Source organism: Anomaloglossus baeobatrachus, chromosome 12 (assembly GCF_048569485.1).
Source record: "Anomaloglossus baeobatrachus isolate aAnoBae1 chromosome 12, aAnoBae1.hap1, whole genome shotgun sequence".
Taxonomy (NCBI): Eukaryota; Metazoa; Chordata; class Amphibia; order Anura; family Aromobatidae; genus Anomaloglossus; species Anomaloglossus baeobatrachus.
This window is the reverse complement of record NC_134364.1, coordinates 59,581,819-59,597,352: the sequence shown is the minus strand read 5'-3', so window position 1 is coordinate 59,597,352 and position 15,534 is coordinate 59,581,819. Positions and strand designations below refer to the sequence as shown.

Genomic DNA, 15,534 nt, shown 5'->3' with positions numbered 1-15,534 from the left:
CAAACTCCAGTCCTCAAGAGCCACCAATAGGTAATGTTTTCAGGCTTCCCTTAGTATGGCACAGGTACCTGTAGAGGTGATGATTCCATCACCTTGCAACGTCACCAACGTAGTCCGCTCCAGCGACTTCTACTCTGATCGCCAGGCGACGCAGTGTTCCTGCCGTGGATGGTGCTGGTGATGGGAGAGGAGTCGATGGCAGCGGTGGGTGCAGGCTCCGATCATCCACTGGTCTGGGTTATCTTGGGATCTGCACTACCACTGGCTGACTGTAGGTGGTGTGTTTCTTCCAGCTGAAGTTGCCATCATTCAGCTACAGCCAATGGGAAGACACCACACCCTTCTTAACTCCCCTCCTGTCTGCTGACCTCTGCCAGAGAGTTCTCATATTCTGGCTCCTGTTCTGTTTAGTGATTCTGGTGTTCTGACTTTTGCTTGTTTCCTGACTACCCTTCTGCCTGCTGTTTTTTGTACCTCGCTGCCCGATCCGGTTTCGACCTCTGCTTGTTTCTGATTACGTCCTTGCCTACCGATTTTGTCCCTGTTTTGCAGTTCCTGGTTTGACCCAGCCTGTTGACTACTCTCTTGGACTGCTGCCTTCCACAGGTAGTGAGCTCCAGGGCCCTGTGTAATTCCAAATCCCTGTATAGGGGTTAAAGGGTTTCAGGGTTCTCGGGGTCCTGCTTGGTGAGTGTCTTCCCTCGATCCTGTCCATTACAGCCCTTCTGAGTCTGTGGATCTAGGCAGGCGTTACACACCTGTGCCTTACTAAGGAAAGCCTGAAAACATGACCTGTTGGTGGCTATTGAGGACTGGAGTTAGGGAACCCTGCTTTAAGCTGGAGTTCCACTTGCGTATGACTCGGTATCGCCCGACACGGCCTGACGCTCTCTGGACACAAACGTTTCAGCTGCATGGAAATACATGCAGCTGACCTGCTCCTGTCAGAGTGTGCGGCCGTGCCGGGTGATGCCGATGCGAGACTAGTACAAGAGTCATACACAAGTGGAACTGTACCCTTAGCATAAAACACGCATGGTTCCAATAATGCTGATATTTGGGCAGTATGACTCTCAGGACAGGTTCCCTTTTTAAAAAGCGCAGTAACAAAGAGAAACTATAGAGATGGCTTGATGTCAACGTCTTCAACTGTACATTTGAGGAGCAACCGAAGAATTGAGCTCCTCCAGAGTAGGATATGAGAAGAGGTAGCGTTTAGCTGGTCTGTAGGGTGGCTTCATTCTAAGAATGGATTGCCCCTTTTTTTTGTGTCCTCCTTTCATCATCTGTAAATCTAACCCTTCTGATTGGTTGATAAGGTCTGTTTGCACAAAGGAATTATGAGTGATCGGACCAATAACTGCCACATATAAATGAGCGAACCAATTGATCAGTGCATGTAAATATTACAAGAGGCTAATGTGACTTGTATAGGAAACTGAATGGGAAAAAAAAACATACTGGCCTGTTTCCCCAAAAATGAGACCTACCCCAAAAATAAGCCCTAGTAGAATTTTTTTGGGCTTCTTGGATCTTGGAGTGCTTAAAATATAAGCCCTACTCCAAAAATAAGCCCTAGGTAATACAGTTAGGCTGTTCCTCCTAGCTAGCCCTTCATACTATAGGTACAGAGTCATATTTTATGTCTTATCGGCCAAAGTATGATGGGGGGTTAACGTGTTTTGGTGATACTACACTAATGAGCGCCCCTATGTGGTTTTGTACCATTTCTTTCTATACAAAACACATTCCTACTATCTATTGCGCTATGTCATAGACCTGGTTGTAACTACGCAGGATGCGTCACCCACCATACCTCAGCCATACCCAGTTCTTGCCTATTCCACCTCTTTCTTGAGAAGCGTCTGCAACCAAGTTTCTATCATTCCAGATCAAAACCAGACAATATACTGTATTTATCATATCCGCTGATCCAGCAGGAATTATCTAACTGCAAAACTACATGTAATTATTCTGCATTTCTATGTAATATAGTCGCTTGTTCTGTACATAGCAGTATTTTGGAAAAGATTTTTTTGATTCTTCTGTAATTGTTGCTTTCTTAATAAATTATTTATTTGCAGAATATTGGTGGTGATTTATTATAGTAAAATAAAGCCTAGGTGACTTTTCAGAATAACTGTTCAATCACACATATATTGCTGTGTACACATTCCAGACAGGTTTCCCCGGATAGCGTTCGTACCTATAATAGGGTTTAGGGCCATTGATATGAGCCGTATGGTGTTGTGTGTGCACATGTGAGATAACACCATTACATGACGCGTATCCTGCATTGTTCAAAGGTTTTCCCTTCTGCAGACTATCTCTAATATTACCTCTGAGCTAGTGGGTGGATACCAGTTGCTATGATAATAAAAAATAATAAATAATATGATGTCTCCTATACACAGCACACCTAGAAAAAAGACCTGCTCCTCCAGTCTTTTATGTAAGACACCACAGAAGCATATTTATACATTGTAATAAGATCGCCCCTAAGGCTTTGTTTGTACACATGGAATATCCCCAAGTTTAATAACCTATCTGCATTGACTGACCGCTGGTTCTAATGCAGAGCGGCTGTCGGTCAGCGTGGGGGACGAGATTACAGCCGCTGCTCTGCAAACACGTGAGTAAACTCGCGCTGCCGGGAGGCTTAGGCTATGTGCGCACAGTGCGTTTTTCGAGGCGTTTTTGCGCGTTTTTCGGGTGCGTTTTTGGCCTCAACTGCATGACTTTGCTTCCCCAGCAAAGTCTGAGTTTTCATTTTTGCTGTCCGCACACAACTGTTTTTTTTAAGCTGCGTTTTTGAGCTTGAAAAATAAAATAGACATGTCAATTCTTTCCTGCGTTTTTCTGCGTTTTCTGCCCATACAATGCATTGGAAAAACGCAGAGATCAAAAACGCAGCCAAAAACGCACCAAATCGTGGTAAAAACGCATGCGTTTTTTATGCGTTTTTTCGGCGCAGGTGCGTTTTTGTGCGTTTTTAGCGGCCAAAAACGCACAAACGCAGCGTAAAAAAAACGCAGCATGCGCACATAGCCTTAAAGTTCATTTCCTCCCAGCAGCAGGGTTTAATGTGCAGGCGTCGGGCAGTATCAGGATGCTTTTAACCAGCAGATTAACCCATATCTGCAGCTTAATAACACTTTTCCACATGACAGGTTCGCTTTCAAACATCAATTGCCATTTTCTCAGCCCAAGCCTCCAACTTGCATAAATCCGCCAGTAATCATGAACTCTCCTTCTCTGTATTGACTATTTTGCATTATTTAGTATCATCTGTGTAGCGCAAGCGTTCCTGCACCGCTCACTCTCCCTCCCACCCCACCCCCCCTGCAGGGAGGCAGACTCACTCACTAAGCAGCCGGCCCGCACTACACTGCCTGGCTTTACCACAGTCCTCCACATGGTTGTCCTCTGCTTCCCCCTCCCAAGACTTGTGCGCAATTCACAGGTCCTCCAGGAGTGCTCATAGGGTGTGCGCTTCCAACACTGCCCTTCTCGTAAAGGGCCAGCACATCATTTCGTGGAAGTGCGTACTGCTGAGAGGCACTAGGTACTTAAGGCACTCTCCCACTAGGGGAGATGTCTGAGCAATGTGATAAGTTAGTGGTTACCGTAGTTACCTAGCCAGGTAGTTGTCAGGTCTCCTTGTCCACTGTCCATTCCCTAGCCAGTGTACATTCCTGTATCCTTGCTCTGCTGGTACCCTGTATCTGTCTGTCCTGGCCGTGCTATCGGCTTCAGCCATCCTGGTGGTTCCTGTCTATGCTAGTGACTGAACCTGTTCGTTCTGTCCGTGCTATCAGCCTTAGTCGTCTCTGTGGTTCATGTCTATATTAGTGACTGTGCCTGTCTGTCCAAGCCGTGCTACCAGCCTCGCTCATCCCGGTGGTTCCTGTCCTGCTTATACTAGTGACTGTGCCTGTCCATTCTGGCCATGCAACCAGCCTCAGCCATCCCAGTGGTTCCTGTCTCTATACTAGTGACTGTACCTGTCTGTCCTGTGCTACCTGCCTCAGCTGTCCCGGTTGTCCCTGTCTACACTAGAGACTCTGTCTGTTTGCATCTGTGTCCATTCTTGCCCTGAGGGATCAGTTGCCACAGTCCTGGTCTGCCCTAAGAGTGGCACATGGCGTCTTCCTCGCGGTGAGCGCTTAGTCAAGCCCTTCCCACTAACGAGTAAGCCCGATGTCCTCCTATAGTCCAGTTTCTCTACTCCTGCTCGTTGCATTACCATCTTTAGCGGCGAGTGTTACAATCTGAAATATTGAAATGCTACTCTGTATACCCTTACAAGGTAATAAATGTTAAAAAGAAGAGGGCCAATACTGACCTCTGGAAGTCCACTGTAAACGATCACCCAATCTGACTGTGTTAAATTAATAACCACCCTTTGTTTCCTATGTAAACTTAGTCTCCATAAACTCCAATATACAATTGTAATTTGATCCCTAAGTGAGCGAACAGTCTGGTTTTTCAAAGGGAATGATGTGTTGAGGAGGTGGGAAGAACAACAGAAGTGGGTCATAAGTGGAGAAATGGGTACCATTCTATAAGAGCTGTTACAAAGTGCCTTATATTTGCTAGTATTATTGAGTTATGCAAAGCTTGTTAAAGACATCGACCATTTAGAGAGAAATGACAATATGTATAATCTTTGTTTATTAAGAAAAATACAATACAAATGACAAGAACCAAAGCATAGGATCAAATATTGCATACAAATTTGACTTACAAATCAATTCCTTAGAAATACAAAAAAAAGAGTCATGTAGACATATATCCTTCTGGAAATTAGCAAAAGGCAATAACAGAGGGAAGGGAAGAAAGGAAGGGGACATACATATCTCAAGATCTTTCAATTACGAATGTTATCTGCCCCTCTCGTCCCCTCCACATTTGTTTGACTCTACTCCCTCTGTTTACTTTGGATAGGGTATTATTTCAAAACCAAAATATAATGAGAGGGAGTCTACGTACCCACTTGACACGTATACCAGAACATTAGGCACTAAGAATGCAACTTAAGGTCCGGAAACAGGGTGAGAAAAAAAAAAAAAAAAAAAAAGGGGGGGGGGAAATTGAGCTAGCAGTGAAGATAGTAACGACATAGAGAGAGAAAGAAGGTGAAGGGTGGGTAAGTCCGAGGGGGAGGGATGTCCATATTCTCCCAGGTGCGGCTGTTGGAGAAACCAGGCCCGGCCAGTATTCCCCTTCTATTCAAGGACCAAACAGTTCTCTATACGCATTTGTCTCTTTGAAAAGGATCCAAGGTTGCCAAATCTTTAAGAATTTCTCGCTGTCCTCTGTCACCTCCGCGGAAAGCTCCTCCATATAACATATGGAGGAGAGTTCCTGCTGCCATTCTTGCATAGAAGGAGACGTTGTCTTCCGCCAGTGTCTAGGTACCACCGAACGGGCTGCCGAAAGGCAGAATCTAAGTAAGTCTCCTTTTTGTGTCTTAATTGAGCCGGGCAACATGGACAGCAGAGAGATCTGTGGGGAGGGCAACACCCTCTCTCCAGAGATATTGGTATATGTCCGAAACACCTCTAGCCAGAAGGGTTTAATTAGCGGGCATTCCCACCATATATGCAGCATTGTCCCCGGGGAACTTCCACACCGCCAACACAGCTCAGATACAGAGGGGAAAATCCTATGCAGCTTCGCTGGGTACAGGTACCATCTTGATAAAATTTTGTAATTCTTTTCTTTCGCATAGCCTGCCGTGGCCAGCTTATGGGTAAACAGATATGCTTTCCGTTTTTCTTCTTCAGAAAAGGTGGTGCCCAATTCTATCTCCCAATGTGACATGAAGTGTGGATCCGTATCTGCCTCAGGAGCTGCCTGACTCAACAATTTATAAATTAATGATATTAAGTGAGAAGGTGGGGACTTCTGTATGAACAACCCTTCAAATGGAGTCAAGGAAGGGTTGGGTAGATGTTTCCATTTTCTCAATCTATTGCTTACAAATGAGTGCAACTGTCTGTACTCTATCCATGATAATGAACAAGGGGGATCCAGACCCTGCAGATCCCCAAAGGACATGGAGAAATGACAATATAACGACACCAATAACACGGGGAGCAATTATAGTATGCAGTATTAAAAGTTTACAGATAAAGTCTGTCTAATGTCGAGGGGCAATTTTACGTCACATTAGAGCGAGAATGTGCAATATATGGCAGTCTTTGCACTTAAAAAGTTCTGTTTATAAACTACTTTTAATAGCCTTATGATAAGGGATAAATTACTTTTGTTTTTGGTTTTTACTTTTTTTTTTCTGTTCTTATTTTTTTTTTTTTTATTATTTATAAACCACAATAAATGTTCCTCCTGTTTTTGCCAGCACTGCCTTGACCACCTGCTCTTCTCCATATCTTCATCACTCTGCCCTCTCCATCTCCAGCCTGCTGCTGACCCCCCTTCTTTCCTTGGCACAGACGTCTGCTCTTCTCCCCCTCCCCTCTCATTCCCTCCTCTCCCACCCCCTTAGCTCCCTGTCACCATTGAGTCTTGTGACACCGAAGTAGGGCACACACAGCGCAGCAGCCTCTCAGCCCTGGCAATGTCTGGCACACGGTCTTCCAATGACCGCAGCACTGCAGGAGGGCACAAAAGACCCCGGTACGATGTGGGCAACAAAGTGGTTGTTGTCCTAGGGGCCCAATGGGGGGACGAAGGCAAAGGCAAAGTGGTGGATCTGCTGGCTACAGATGCTGATATTATCTGCAGGTGTCAGGTAAGTGGCCAAGGTGGTCAACCACCGACCCGACAGATCCAAAGAACTTCCTTTTTCCCAGCTATATAATTACATTTGGTTTATTGTTAGATAATATTTTATGTGGATTTTGGGTTCCTATTGCTCTTAGATGTTGTTTATCTGTTATGCTTTTTGGCTATTTTTTTGCTTTTATTCTTTTACGTATCCACAAGGTGTCAAATAAGTAGCCAAGGTGGTCAACCACCAACCCAACAGATCCTAAGAACTTCCTTTTTCCCGGCCATATAATTACTTTTGCATTTATTGTTAGATAATATTTTATGTTATGTGGATTTTTGGGTTCCTATTGCTTTTAGATGGATGATGTTTTTTGTTATGCTTTTTGTCTTTTTTTTTTCTTTTTTTTTTCTTTTACATGTCCACAAGGTGTCAAGTAAGTGGCCAAGGTGGTCAACCACCAACCCCTTAGAGTTTGTTTTCCCAGCCATATAATTACTTGGGTTTTTTTTTAGATAATTTTTTATGTTGTCAGGTGGATTTTTAGGTTCTTATTAATTTTAGATTATTTTTTTTTTTTTTGTTACACTCTTTGGCTATTTTTTGCTTTTCTTTTACGTCCACGATGCTTCTTTGCGGCAATATTAGTTATGTAATCTCTTTGTTGTTAATTTTCACTGGGCTTTTCTTTCCTTCCTCATAGAATTAATCATTAATTCCAGTGTTGTGATTTTTTTTTTTTTTCTTTCAACCCCTCTGGCCATGAGCACAACGCATAATAGGATCTGAAACAATCATTTTCCTCCAATTAATCTGTTTAAATAAAAAAAAAGGTATGAAATATATATATATTATATATATATATATATATAGAGAGAGAGAGAGAGATAGATATAAAGTATACCCTATGTATATGTGTATATTTTTATATATACATTTTTTATTTTTTTTTTATTTATTTTTTTTACTTTTTAACTTGCACCTGATTGTAATATTTCTTATAGTTTTGGCTGTAAATGATGGTAGACCCTTAATTCTTGATATTGTTAATCCAAATTATATTCTCAAAGTTTTATATTGTAATTTATACCATGTGCAAAAATTAAATCTGATTCATTAAACTTGACAGACGAGTGGACACAGGACTAAATACACCTATGGTACTCTATGTAGTTCATATATACCGTACTCCATGTTGCTTAGACCAGGGGTCTCAAGCTCTGCTGGGTATATGGGCCGCACATAGAAAAAAATAATTTGGGGGGACCGCATTGATTGCAGGACAAAGTGACATTTTTATTGGTACCATATGTTTCTTGTTGGTTTTTTTTTCTATACGCCTTATGGATCACTGTTTTTGAACATGTTTTTTTCCTTGTTTATTATAACAAACGTTCACTTTTTTGTTTAAATAAAAAATGGAAAAAAATTCATGCTTTATTTTGATTTTTTTTTCTTTTTTTTTTCTTTCATTTTATACCTTTCTTGTAAGTAATATTGTTTTACAATTGGCACCATATAGTAATTTTGGCCAACATCTTTGAGTAATGTCCCCCATCCTGTACCCTTCCTCTAAGTAATATGCCCCATCCTTGTCCTCATCCTATAGTAATATGCCTATCTTTGTCCCCTTGTAGTAATGTCCCCATCCTGTAGTTATGTGCCCATCCTTGTCCCCATCCTGTAGTAATTTCCCCATCCTGTAGTAATGTGCCCATCTTTGACCCCCCCCATTCTGTACTAACGTGCCCATCCTTGTCCCCATACTGTACTAATGTGCCCATCCTTGTCCCTATCCTGTAGTAATGTGCCTATCCATGTCCTCATCTTATAGTAATGTGCCCCATCCTTGTCCCCATCCTGTAGTAATGTGCCCCATCATTGTCCCCTCTTACTAATGTGGCCATTCTTGTCCCCATACTATAGTAATGTGCCTATCATTGCCCCTTTTATTAATGTGTCCATGCAGGTTTTCTTCTTGTAGTAATATCCCCTTTATTGGTCCTTTTCTTCTAGCAATGTCACATCCTGGTCCCCTATTGTGCTGTTCTTTACATACAGTACATATATACACACACACACACACACACGCGTGCGCAACCAGAACAATCTGCTCACCTATCCTCTGTTCCCTCGGTGTCCTCTTCCTTGCTTCTTGCAGCTCACAGGCATCTGTCCCCCTTGAAGATCGCGGCTCTTGCAGGAGCCGCTGCTGTTAGCGCTTCATCTGAAATTCATATGAACATTTTGCTGGGGCAGCGCATAGTCAAGCTCTCTCAGCACAACTATTCCAATGGCAGCTGCTGGCCATACATGTCAGCTGCTTGTCTCTGATTGGCCTGCTACTGCCATTGGAATAGTTGTGCAGAGAGAGCTTGACTCTGCTCAGTTCTGGCAAAAACATTTATCTTAACTAAAACGCTGATGACTGCAGCCTCTGCACCGGTGACGATCATCAAGGGGGGCACGTGGCTGCGGGCCACAAGAAGCAGCCTAAGGGGCTGTGTGTTTTAGACCCCTGGCTTAGAGTGTAGTATAAATGGTACCGCATTATTTGAATGCACACCCAAAAAGTTGGTCTAAAACCCAATGGCGGCTGGACTAGCTTGTGCCAATCATCTAGTGTTACAGAATAGGAACCTTATTACCTAGTCTGGATATTATATTATACAGCCTATGCAGCATCTTGTCAGTGATTGGGTCCACCGGAGAATATTCCAGCCTCCTGGTGAGCCAGTGTTTCAGATTGCTTCAATCATTTTGACTCTATTGCAATTGGGTTATCACATATTGAGGTTACTCAGGGTGATGAATTGTAGTAATGTTCTATATACATGCTACTGCTTTGGGGTCCATGGAGAGAGGGTGCTCAGTGCTGGAAGAGCTTATGCTGTTGGGTATTATTCTTCATGAAAGAAAACCCCACATTTTCTTTGTCCTCTTTAAAGTGAGTCCGTTGGCACAGAACAACTCTTCAAACCAAGCACAAGTGCTTGGTCCATTAATGTTGTGGCCAAACAGTTCAGTGCACCTTCCCACGGACTTGTTTCTCATCTATGTCTGCCATTCAGTGGCTCTATAAATCCAGAGCGATCAATCAAAGAGGGAGGTGGAAATAGAGGGAAAACAAGTGGGTATGAAGGTGCACTGAGCTGTTTGGCTATGTCAAGGGTGCACAGAGTGCCTGTGCTTTGTTTGAACAGTCATTTTTTGCTAAAAGTGTACCTTGAAAGGTGTGGTCTTAAAGGTTTTTTTTTTTAATTTTTAAGCTACAAGTCTGCAGTCATTCTGTGTGACTACAGACTTGTGAGTCCACACATCGTGCGCACTGAGAGGATTCTCTGTGAGTGGGCAGTCATTTGACCAAAAGTATGCGGTGTGCATACTTCTGGCGACATTACAACTAATTCAAATACTGATGTGCGCGCGTTCAGTGACGCAACATGTACAATCTCCAACAGAGTCCCCAACATTCATGGCTCTTATTGTGACGCCCATGGACTATCAGGATGTCACAGGGTATTGCACAATCTGCCCTCCCGTGCAGTATCCACCTTCTTCTTGGTTATGGGTCCCCAGCTACATGCTGTTGCCTACATCAGCTAATCAAATCCTAGGTACACTCTGCACCACACCCACCAAACACACCAGTGGACAGCCTGAGTTGAATAGGGTCGCCCACTTCTGGGGTTGGTGAGGGGAGGTCAGGAGTGTCAGGAGGGAGAAGTGTGTTGGAAGTGAGAGGCGGTCAGGAGCAGGGCGCCTAGGAAGCTATCTAGGTGGCAGACGGTGGTCTGGGCCTAGAGGTGCTGGATCCCCGGTCGCAGGGGATCGTGGCAAGGGGCACGGATCTGTCGAGAAGGACAGCTGGCGGCCTTGCACAATCACTGGGCTGGGGAGTAGCTTCAGGCAACCTGACAATTTACCCGACGAGAACGGAGCCTTCAAGATCCGCTCTCCAACCGCTCCAGAATCTGGGTACTAGCGCAACGAGGGGGATAGGATTTTCCACTCAAAATGGTCCAGAAAATCCCAAGCGTGAACCCGGAGAGCAAGCTCCCACACTTAGCCATAGTGGGGAGCGGGACCCGGCAGGTTTCATACTACCAGGACCAACCGAGAAGTAAACTTAGTGCCAGGAGGCAGGTCACGGATCACCAGACCGCACCATTGGGGAAGGGACCCGAACTAGCTCCCCTCAGTGGCAGCGGTACCCAGCGAATTGGTTTACCCGGTTGTCGGTGTCAGCTTAATGGACTGATTGAGTACGAAAGTGACCCCCTTTGCATCCAACAGCACTCCCCCACCATCAGTGAGCCCCGGGGTATTCTTACCCCTACCTGTGGAGGGTCACAACACCAGGCTGCCCCATTTTATCATCCCCGGGTACTCCCAACTGCAGCGGTGGTACTCCTAATTACCACAAACCATGGGTGGTGTCATGAACTCTATCATTCTCCATGTAAATACCCCTTTACGACCCCCGGGTCCGGAGACCCTCGAGCCACCGCGGATACGGAACGGAGCAGCTCGGCTGCTGACACGGGGGGGGCACATTATCACATGGGTCAGCGATATTTTGGGCTTTTGAGGCTCTAAGGTGCAAGTGCAACCCCTGCGGCGACTATAGTTATACGTACACTCAGAGTACATGTGCCCGATCCATTCATTTTATACTTTGATGAATGTATCTGTAGCGCCCCTGAACCCATTAGGGTGCTGCAAGGTTCTGAATCCCCACCAGGATGCAGGGCCTACCCACTTAGGGACCCAGAACCCAAGTGCCGGTTACACCAAAAACCCAGGTAATAGCAGTTTTCCCCCCACAATCGCCCATACAATGGTACCTAGCTAGGGTGGGACCATAGATTGCCACCTAGAGGTGGAGCCACTCCAGTCCACTAGTTGACCAGGTGGGATAGGCAGACTGTGGAGAGTAGTTAGTTCGGAGTTGACTGTGAAAGAGTAAGGGTGGAAGTGAAGTAACGCCCTGACTCGGGTTGACGGTGACCTGGTACCCAGGAGAGGTAGTTGCCGGCGGAGTACTCCTGGAACTACACACCGACGGGGTACAGGACCCTAGGACAGGAAAGAGCTTCAAGCTGACCTGTCAACACCTGCACAGCAAAGGGGACCATCAAGGACCTTGCTGACCCTAAAGAATCCAAAGACTCAGTAGCAAAGAGAGAGCCGGGGACAGGACCAGATACTCCAACCCCACAGGGTTCACGCTACCGTCAGGGGGACAGAGGTGGACAAACCACAAACCGGGGACCCCCAGTGTTCCATTCCATGGGGACCCACTTCCAGAGACAGGTGCAGGGGAAGAAGGTACCAGAGAACCAGACAGGCACTGGGACGAAGGGGACCTGGAGGCGAAACCAGCCGGCCTTGGGCAACCAGTTGACACCCGAAAAGTGAGTAAACCAGTTGCACTGAATACCCGTCTGGACTCCTTCTTCCGACGTCCACCGCACCATACACCTGCTGGGGTAATACCCTACTTGCGGAGGGCCCAAGTCATCAGAGCTGAACATACCATCAGCCCCAGCAAAACCTGCAGCGGCGGCTCCCTACACTTAGCCGCAACACCGCAAGTGGTGTCACAAATAACTTTATTCACAAATCCCCTGTAAATATCCCCCATCACAAAAAGGGCCCAGGGCACGGAACCGGGTAACTGCTACCATCGTGACATTCCCAATAGAGACACTGCCCGGGACCGAGTACCCCATATTCCTGGGTGCTACATATCCGTTGCTCAACCACAAAACTACAGTAAGAATACATATATACATATATAATAACGTAAAGTAGTAATGAAATAAATCAGAGCAAGACTGAAAAAAATGTTATAATGACTGGTTCTTATTTATACCCGTCTAGACGTCCTGGCAGAGCATGGGGAGACTCATGGGTGGCACGGTGCCATCTGTGTGTGCGTATTGGAAGAATTTCTCAGAATAATTTTACTGTTTGTGTGCAGACATTTTCCAAGTGGAGAAAGCATAGGAAATATGTCTGAAAGTGTTCCTCCTGTGCCAGTCTCGCAGAGCAGAACAGCCCCGGCCACCCCAAAAAAATCATTTATAAATTGATAAAAATCAACATCTATTTATAGTGTTCTGTGTTTGGACTTGAGATTTGGGGTCATGATGGTTGTCGGTGGCCTTAACTCTTGTAGCCCTGATATTTAGACCACCTATCAGTGAAGAAGAGTATAGGGGCTCATGGCCATGGTCCACTCTGGAGATCAGTGGCCGGGTGGTTGTGCTTCACAGCGACCTGCAGTGGCATTTTTGGATACTGAGAAAGGGGCCCCAGAACTTGTAAATTGTACCAGCAGGCTTCAAATGGGGGCACCAGGTATGTTAGGAATGTAGTAGTTGTTGGCTATAGGCCTCCACCTGCTTGAGACAGTTACAGCACATCGATGGCCGGCGTCACACGTCCGACATTCCCAGTCTGAGAACTTACTGCAACCGACCGTGCATCACCTGACCTAAACTTAACACCCCCATAATCATATGTGCCACCCCCGCGTCAGCAGCCGGGCTGCTCAGATCCGGATCCGCGGTGGCTCGAGGGGTCTCCAGACCCGGGGGGTCGTGCGGCCACTCAAAATAAAAGGAAGGTATTTACAGGGGAGCTGTATGGTTAAAGTTCGTGACGCCACCAATGATGTGTGGTAAGAGGGAGTACCACCGCTGCAGCTGGGAGTACCCGGTGCAAATGGAGTGGGCAGCTGGGTGTTTAACCCCTCCACGGGTAGGGGGGATGCCCCGGGACTCGGTGACGAGGACGTGCCGTTGGGGTGAAAGGGTCACTTGTGTACGCACTCAGTCCAAAGAAATCTGACACCAACAACTTGATAAACCAAAGTTCTGGACACCGCTGCCGCTGAGGGGAGCATGTTTCCTGTTCCCGCTGGTGTTGCCTGATGATCTATGACTTTTCCCTTGGCACACTGTTCTTTTCTTAGTTGGCCCTTATAGCCTGAAACCAGTCGGGTCCCGCTTCCCAGTGTGGCTAACTGAGGGAGCTTGCTCTCAGGGTTCATGCTTGGGATTTCCTGGACCGTTTTAGTGGAAAGTCCCCCTTGTTGCGCTATTACCCCGATTTTGGAGCGGGTGGAGAGCGGATCTTGAAGGCTCCGTTCTCGTCGGGTAAATTGTCAGGTTGCCTGAAACTACTCCCTGAACTAAGGTCCACGTACCCCGTCGTGCCCTGGTCCCAGCCCGGTGATGGTACAAGGCCACCGGCTGTCCTCCTCGACAATACCGTGCCCCTTGTCACGATCCCCTGTGACCAGAGGTCCAGCTCCTACCAGGTCCAGACCAACGTCTGCCACCTAGTAGTTCCAAGGAGCCCAGCTCCTGACCTCCTCTCCCTTCCTGTCTCTGACTTACTGTCTCATGACACTCCTGACCTCCCCTTAACCAACCTCCCAAGTTGGCGACCCTATTCCACTCAGGCCGTCCACTGGTGTGTCTGGTGCGTGTGATACAGAGTGTTCCTAGGATTTTGATTGGCTGATGTTGGTGTGATGCCCTGGACTAGCCAGGTAGTCACAGGTAGGCCCTACACAAACACCTTCCCCTAAAAAGGTACCAGCAGCCAACCTTAAAACTCTGAGTCACCCCTCTCAGGTTCTGACGACCACACCCGGGGGGGGCGAAGCTAGGTGGTTGGCCACGCCCACCGAGGAGTTCGGAGGGCCTGAGGTGGGAAAAACAGGCAGATCAGTGACAGCAGTGGAGGAGAGTGGTAGCAAAGAGGAGACGTCTGTCAGGGATCTGGGTCGGAGCCCGGATACCCTGTGGCCAGGAGGCAGACGGTGGTGGCCGCCTGCAGGAGCTGGGATTAAAGCCGGTGGAACCGTAAGAAACTGGGACCGGGTAGTGGCCCGCCGGTTACCGAACCGGGGAACCGATTGGAAACCGGAGCACCAGGAGGGGTACTCAGACCCAGTACGAGGCCCAGAAGCCACTGGACCGAGTCGAATTCACTGATTGGGGTCTGGACTTTAGGTCCTTTCCCACCCAAGACCCGACTGAAGACAACAGCCCAACCATAGGGATAGAAAGCCACCGCTCAGGCAGAGAGATCCCACGGGCCAGTGTCTGCGGGCAAAAGGGCTCTACCGGCACGCACAAAGCTGGGGAGCGGACTACCGTTGCTCAGGCATAGGAGTCACCATTCTACTAAAAGTGAGGTGCAGGAGAAAGGCGGAAACCATCAACCTGAAAAAGGGGAAAAGCGCAGCCGGCTGCGGGCACTGTCCACCATCTTGTTTGGTTTACCAGAGACTCCAGTGTGTCTGTAATAGCGAGCACAACAGTGCCCTCGGGCCGCGCATCATGCCGCACCGACACGCCAGCACGCATCCCCCCGCCTCAGCACCTCCCTCGGGCCCCCCGGGACCATCAACCCCTACCCACGGAGGGGTCAACACCAAGCTGCGCAACACTATCCCCGGGAGCCTAGTCAACGGCAGCGGTGGTGTCCATCCATTTACCACAACCCATGGGTGGCGTCACGAACTTAACCCCCAAAAACAACCGCGGCCTCGGCCGTGGACCTCCCCACCGAACACCACCCCTCACGTAGCGCTAGCATCCCCTTCAGAGTGACGTGACCCCCCTGGGTCCGGGAGGAGCTCGAGCCAGCCACCAACGAGCCCGGATCCGAGTGGCTCGGCAGCCGGCCGAGCCCAGGGGCGGTACATTGGCAACACCATATAGCTGAGAACCCATAACCAAGGAGGAGGTGGATATTGCACAGAAGGGCAGATTGCA

The 15,534-nt window shown here is 47.3% G+C and overlaps 1 protein-coding gene across 1 annotated transcript in view; it reads left to right on the top strand.

Annotated features, from left to right (window-relative positions):
• Positions 1-6,522: 6,522 nt before the first annotated feature.
• The window catches only part of ADSS1 (adenylosuccinate synthase 1), a 64,880-nt gene continuing 55,868 nt past the window's right edge, over positions 6,523-15,534 (top strand). Inside the window, exon 1 of the mRNA XM_075330312.1 lies at positions 6,523-6,757. Coding sequence (XP_075186427.1) covers positions 6,584-6,757 — 174 coding nt within the window. The 5' untranslated portion in view covers positions 6,523-6,583. The remainder of the gene's footprint in view (positions 6,758-15,534) is intronic.